The sequence below is a fragment of the Denticeps clupeoides genome, chromosome 11, assembly GCF_900700375.1.
Source record: "Denticeps clupeoides chromosome 11, fDenClu1.1, whole genome shotgun sequence".
Taxonomy (NCBI): domain Eukaryota; kingdom Metazoa; phylum Chordata; class Actinopteri; order Clupeiformes; family Denticipitidae; genus Denticeps; species Denticeps clupeoides.
In genome coordinates this window covers 21,398,422-21,405,347 of record NC_041717.1, presented here as the reverse complement: position 1 = coordinate 21,405,347, position 6,926 = coordinate 21,398,422, and the positions used below count along the sequence as shown (strand labels likewise).

Sequence of the window (6,926 nt, the reverse complement as noted above, 5' to 3'; positions counted from 1 at the left end):
TACTTTGGGAAACGGGGAGCTTAGAAACAGGGAGCTTGGAAAGGCAGACTCATGACCGGGGGGGACATGACCAACCCGGAAGGGAAACACACACACACCACCATCCTCTCTACCGTGCAGCCGCATCAGCAGGAATATGCACGGCAGAGCAGACTCTTAAAGGACGGGGAACAAATGTGGGGAATCAGGAGTGGACGTGGCCTGGTGAGAGAGGACACTGATGATGCACGGTCCTTACCCGCCTGCCCCTCTGCAACCACTGCCTGTGTAGTCCACATTCTAAATAAAGCGATTCATTTATTGGATGCAGGACTTCAAGAGGACTGACCTGAAGTGGTGGACGTGGGTGTAGACCTAGTGGTGGAGACACTGTAGCTGGTGGTGGAGACAATTTTACAAGTGGTTGGGACGCTGTAGCTGGTGGTGGGGACGCTGTCGCTGGTGGTGGGGACGCTGTTGCTGGTGGTGGGGATGCTGTAGCTGGTGGTGGGGACCGTCTTACTGATGATGGGGACGCTGTAGCTGGTGGTGGGGACGCTGTCGCTGGTGGTGGAGACACTGATTTACTGTTGGTGGGGCTGCTGTTGCTGGTGGTGGAGACCGTCTTACTGGTGATGGGGACGCTGTAGCTGGTGATGGGGACACTGTCGCTGGTGGGGACTCTTTCGCTGGTGGTGGGGCTGCTGTTGCTGGTGGTGGAGACCGTCTTACTGGTGATTGGGACACTTTTACTGGTAGTGGAGATGCTGTCACTGGTGGTGGAGACACTTTTAGTGGTGGGGGGGACACTGTAACTGGTGGTGGAGACACTTTTACTGGTGGCGGGGATGATTTAGCTGATTGTAGAGACATTATAGCTGGTGTTTGGGACACTGTAGCTGGTGGTGGGGACACTTTTACTGGTGGAGTGGACACTGTAGCTTGTGGGGAGGACGCTGTAGCTGGGGATGCTGTAGCTGGTGGTGGAGATGCTTTTACTTGTGATGGGGACACTGTAGCTGGTGGTGGGGACACTGTAGCTGGAAATGGGGACACTGTTGCTGGTGGTGGAAACACTTTTTTCTGATGGTGGAGACACTGTTTTACTGTTGGTGGGGATGCTGTAGCTGGTGGTGGGGACGCTGTAACTGGTGGTGGGGACACTTTTAATGGTGATGGGGATGCTGTAGCTGGTGGTGGAGACGCTGTCACTGGTGGTGGAGATGCTTTTAATGGTGGTTGAAGTTCTGCTGGTGGTGGGGACGCTGCTGCTGGTGGTAGAGACACTTTTACGGGTGGTAGAAGTACTGCTGTTGGTGGGGACGCTGCTGCTGGTGGTGGAGACACATTTACTCGTGGTGGAAGTACTGCTGGTGGTGGGGACGCTGTAGCTGGTGGTGGAAACGCTTTTACTGGTGGTGGGGACACTGCTGCTGGTGGTGGTTGAAGTTGTGCTGGTGGTGGGGACGCTGGTGCTTGTGGTGGGGACGCTGCTGCTGGTGGTTGAAGTTGTGCTGGTGGTGGGGACGCTGCTGATGGTGCTAGAGATGCTTTTGCTGGTGGTGGGGATGCTGGTGCTGGTGGTGGAGACGCTTTTGCTGGTGGTGGAAGTAGTGCTGGTGGTGGGGACGCTGCTGCTGGTGGTTGAAGTTGTGCTGGTGGTGGGGACGCTGGTGCTGGTGGTGGAAGTAATGCTGGTGGTGGGGACGCTGGTGCTGGAGACACTTTTACTGGTGGTGGAAGTAGTGCTGGTGGTGGGGACGCTGGTGCTGGTTGTGGAGATGCTTTTACTGGTTGTGGAAGTAGTGCTTGTGGTGGGGACGCTGGTGCTGGGGACGCTGGTGCTGGTGGTGAAAGTAGTGCTGGTGGTGGGGATGCTGTTGCTGGTGGTGGAGACGCTTTTACTGGTGGTGGAAGTAGTGCTTGTGGTGGGGACGCTGCTGCTGGTGGTTGAAGTTGTGCTGGTGGTCGGGACGCTTTTGCTGGTGGTGGAAGTAGTGCTGGTGGTGGGGACGCTTTTGCTGGTGGTGGAAGTAGTGCTGGTGGTGGGGACGCTGCTGCTTGTGGTTGAAGTTGTGCTGGTGGTCGGGACGCTTTTGCTGGTGGTGGAAGTAGTGCTGGTGGTGGGGACGCTTTTGCTGGTGGTGGAAGTAGTGGTGGTGGTGGGGACGCTGCTGCTTGTGGTGGGGACGCTGCTGCTGGTGGTTGAAGTAGTGCTGGGGACGCTGCTGCTGGTGGTGGAGGTGCTTTTGCTGGTGGTGGAAGTAGTGGTGGTGGTGGGGACACTGGTGCTGGTGGTGGAGACGCTTTTACTGGTGGTGGAAGTAGTGCTGGTGGTGGGGACGCTGGTGTTGGTGGTGGAGACGCTTTTACTGGTGGTGGAAGTAGTGGTGGTGGTGGGGACGCTGGTGCTGGTGGTGGAGGTGCTTTTACTGGTGGTGGAAGTAGTGGTGGTGGTGGGGACACTGGTGTTGGTGGTGGAGACGCTTTTACTGGTGGTGGAAGTAGTGGTGGTGGTGGGGATGCTGGTGCTGGTGGTGGAGACGCTTTTGCTGGTGGTGGAAGTAGTGGTGGTGGTGGGGACGCTGGTGCTGGTGGTGGAGGTGCTTTTACTGGTGGTGGAAGTAGTGGTGGTGGTGGGGACGCTGGTGTTGGTGGTGGAGACGCTTTTACTGGTGGTGGAAGTAGTGGTGGTGGTGGGGATGCTGGTGCTGGTGGTGGAGACGCTTTTGCTGGTGGTGGAAGTAGTGGTGGTGGTGGGGATGCTGGTGCTGGTGGTGGAGACGCTTTTGCTGGTGGTGGAAGTAGTGGTGGTGGTGGGGACGCTGGTGCTGGTGGTGGAGATGCTTTTGCTGGTGGTGGAAGTAGTGGTGGTGGTGGGGACGCTGGTGCTGGTGGTGGAGACGCTTTTGCTGGTGGTGGAAGTAGTGCTGGTGGTGGAGGTGCTTTTGCTGGTGGTGGAAGTAGTTGTGGTGGCTACAGTAGTGACAGGTGCTGGTGCTGGAGAGATGCAGTCAGTTACAAAAAATAGTTTATTTTGGGAAATAACATAATAATTATAGACAAACTACAAGATGAATTTACATCTCAATACCTGGAGCAACACAGTACTTCACAAAATCAGGGCAGCAGTTGGATTCTAAATTCAGCAGACACAACTCATCGCAATGGCAGTCGATGTAAATACACTGAATGTAATCTCCCACGCAGCAGTTATTATAACACGTACCTGAAACACAAATAAATAAATACATGAAATATGTTAATATTTTCATGCAGTTGAATGTAACGATGTAATAATTTCCCAGCCATTCTAGATTGTGTAGCTCTGTGCCTCTAGTCATACAAGCAGTGATCTTCCTGGTGATGCTTTCTGCCTCTTTAAGTGTTTCTGCTGCCTTTGCCTTGGTCTCTTTGTAAAGGGGGTATCTGGGCACTGGGTCAGGGCATCATGTGAGGAAAATGTGGGCCTTGTTTATCACACGATTCAATTTGCTGTGTGGACAGTTGTTTAATATCTAATATTTAATACTTTACTTTAACACTAGAAGTCCCAGGTTTTTCTGACCCCCTCAGCCCTACCAGAGCCCTACCAGCACTACCTTGATTTGAAACTAACAACTAAATCACCAACAAATTCATTTGTAAATGGGTGGCCAATTGGAATGTGTCACTCCCCTTCCCCCCAAGAAGTGTACTCTAACACTGCCGTGTACTGTAGCTGCCTGTGTGTGATACCTTCACATTCACCTTCACAAAAGCTTACCATATCTATACACAATATCCCACACACTGACTGTCCTGCAAATTGAAAGACAAAAATTCACCAAATATAGAAATACATGTGTGTTTTATTTATAAAAATAGACTGAAAATAGGATGAAAAGTTGCTAATAGAATGAAATGAAGGAAACATGCTAACACATCAGTCTTCAATGTATGTTTGTCCACAAATGTCATAACCTGAGTGACGTTGTCGTGGAAATTCTGCCGTCTGGGGAGCTGCAATAAAGGAAGTCAACTGAATTGATCATCCAAGTTTATTTTACCGCGCACGGGGGGACCCACAAGAGAACATCCCCCCGCTTGATTACAGTTCACAAGCATTTATACATCTGGGGTGTACAAGGTCGAAAAGCAAGCTCGCACCACTTTGGACAGTGGCGCCCATCAACGTCACAGAACCTTTCTTTTATCAGTTTATGTCTAGTTTTTGCGTCAAACTTTTGCATCAACAAGGTCAGACCTAAGATACACAGTTGTTGTCTTCTAACTGTTCCATGACTAAAGGTGAAACACGTGGAGTGTTTGGGCCTACTAAATTTTCCTTCCACACTTCACTTTTTTTTTTTTTTTTTTTTTTTTTTTTTGGATTATCCACTACTATAGGCACAAAAATTGTATAATATAATAACACAAACAGTAAGGGAAAAAAAATGATTACAAAATGATTAAAAGTATGCAGCAAATTAATGCAAAATTACAAAGTAACATAATATACAACCAGAAACATCAAAGTATACCACTCCATCAAGGGTTTAAGGTAACTCATCACAGGCAGTTGTATTAAAATTAAAAATATAAACTCAAAACTAAAGGCGAGAAATTAATTTCAAAACCCAACAACTTAATCAACAACAAGTAAATCAACCAATGTCTAGCGTATTAGATGCTCGCATCAGTCTCCTCCTCCGAGGAGCTTGATTCAAAGTATAACTGACCAAAGTTTACATCATCGTTGTTGGGGTTCTGGGGTTTGGAGTCCTGTTGGGGGAGCCGTGAATAGAGAAGAAGGGGAACTTTTTGACCTATGGCAGTATCAATAAGTCTGACTAGCAATGCTCTAACACAGGGGATGCAACAGCATCCACAGAGAATCAAGACAGAGGAGAATACAGCAAGGGCCATGCAGATGGAGATAGCTAGATTTTTATATTTCCCAAACATATTGTCCCACATAGAAGTGTCAATTCCTGAGTGTTCGTTCAATTTAGCACTGAGGGTTCTAAGCCCATCTACTGCACGAGTCAACTTTCCCAGGGGGGCCGTGTTGTTGGGGATAAAGGTGCAGCATTGGTCGCCAAAAATAGAGCAAACTCCGCCTTTCTCCGCTAATAACATATCAACAGCAATGCGGTTCTGGAAGGCCATAAGTGAGGTGGCTTTAAGTTGTCCATGTACAGTCTCAAATCCATCTCTAGTGAAGTTTGATAAGCGCTGCACATTGTAATGAATGTAATTGATTCTGTCAACATTTTTGTTAGGAGTTATTAAAAAAAAATGTATTCAAAGCCTGCAGCTATTTGATTAACTAATATGTATTCGTCGGACACACCTCTGGGAATACCTATGGTATCAATGTAAGTTGTATCAGGGGAATCAAAAGAAAACAATGATCTCCTAGCTAAACGGGAGTGAACATTGGAAAAAGAGACTGGAACTTCCGATGCGGTTACGGGCAAAATAGTCACAGGTAGGATAAGAGTAGAAGGAGTGCAGACACCCAACCAGTTCTCAGGTAAAGTGGAGCGCAGTGTTTTACCACCACCAGATGTCAGTTTCTTCTTGTTGACTTTACCGGACGATGGTAGTGATGGTAAATCAGTGTTTATTCAGCCCCGCCCTGCTCAGCCTCGGGAGCGGACGTTTTCTCAGCGGATGTTTCGGCTGCCTTGCTCTCTTTGCCATCCTGAGGTTCGGTGGTCTGGGCGGTAGTTGATGTTGCATCTGTAGCGCCGCTGGTGGGGCTCCTGGTTCTCTTTGCTTTCGCCCTGGTTCTCTTTGTCTTCCTCGCCTTCCATCACCAGTCTGGGACGTGGGGGACTCCTTGGTCTGAAGCCTCGGTAGTAGTTCTGCCTCATTGGTTTGCTCTGGTCTGGACCACCCTGGTTGTCATCACCTTCAGTTCCTTCTGTCATTTCCTTTCGTGGTGCGCTGGTATATGGGGGGCGGCTGCCATAGCGTCGGCGGACAAAGTACGGTGGATGGCGCCACCTGCCAGGGAACAAAGTTCTGCGTTGCTGTGGCTGTGCGACCCCCTCAGGAACAATTTCCTGGCTCTCTCTCTTCTTCCGCCCCCCGCTCTGGTAGTTATCCTGGTAGTTGCGTGGGGGTCTCCTCCGGCGTGGGTACCGCCTGTAGCGGTTCCGGTCAGCGGCGTATTTGCTGCCCTGGACTGGGACCCCCCCTGGGCCGGTGACATTGGCCGCCTTGGCACCCTTCTCCCCTTCAACGACATCAAACTCCACAGTCTCACCGTCCCCAACACTGCGGAGGTATTTTCTTGGGTTGTTTTTCTTTATGGCAGTCTGGTGTACAAAAACATCTTCTTTTGTGTCATTCCTGTTGATGAAACCGTAGCCGTTGCGTACGTTGAACCACTTCACTGTCCCCAGGACCTTTGTTGGAATGTGTGTGAGTGTGTCTGTGTGGGTGTGCATGACCTTGGTTGGAGCCTCCTTCAGGGCTGCAGCCGCGCCTTCGTTTGGAGCTCCGCCCCGCTTCACCAGTCAGGCTGTTTGGGATTGTTCATGGTGGGTGTGTTCTCCTCTGTGTCCACGTCTCTCGCCATATGGAACACCATGTCCTCTGCTCCATCCTCTTTCTTCATTGGGACATTCTCGTAACCAATGTCCGCTTTGGCCACAGTTGAAGCACACATCCGATTGTTCCTCGCTTCGTGGTCTCCACTGTCCTCTCCATCTTTTGGTGCAATCTCGTGCCCAGTGTCCCCTTTGGTTACACCTGAAGCACACATCCGGCCCGCGATATGAAGTGGAGTTGGCAGCAGCATGCTGCAACAGAGCCAGTTGTGCCCTGTGGGTTGAATCTTTGTTTTTGTTGTCTTCTTTGATCCTCGCTTCCGCCTGTCTGGCCTGGGCGTGGCGCGCATGGCGCAGAACTTCAGCGAGACGCACTGTAGCATCTGCCCACAAGATGCAGGAAGT

The 6,926-nt window shown here is 50.4% G+C and overlaps 1 protein-coding gene and 1 pseudogene across 1 annotated transcript; both read right to left on the bottom strand.

The window, feature by feature from the left end:
* Positions 1–832: 832 nt before the first annotated feature.
* On the bottom strand, positions 833–3,748 carry LOC114799696 (mucin-5AC-like). The gene is made up of 2 exons (XM_028996493.1): positions 3,730–3,748; positions 833–2,979 (listed from the first exon to the last, which is right to left on the bottom strand). The coding sequence occupies exons 1-2, from the start codon at positions 3,746–3,748 to the stop codon at positions 833–835; spliced, it is 2,166 nt and encodes a 721-aa protein (XP_028852326.1).
* A 1,839-nt stretch (positions 3,749–5,587) lies between these two features.
* On the bottom strand, positions 5,588–6,618 carry LOC114800126 (nuclease-sensitive element-binding protein 1 pseudogene; annotated as a pseudogene).
* Between the last annotated feature and the right edge of the window lie 308 nt (positions 6,619–6,926).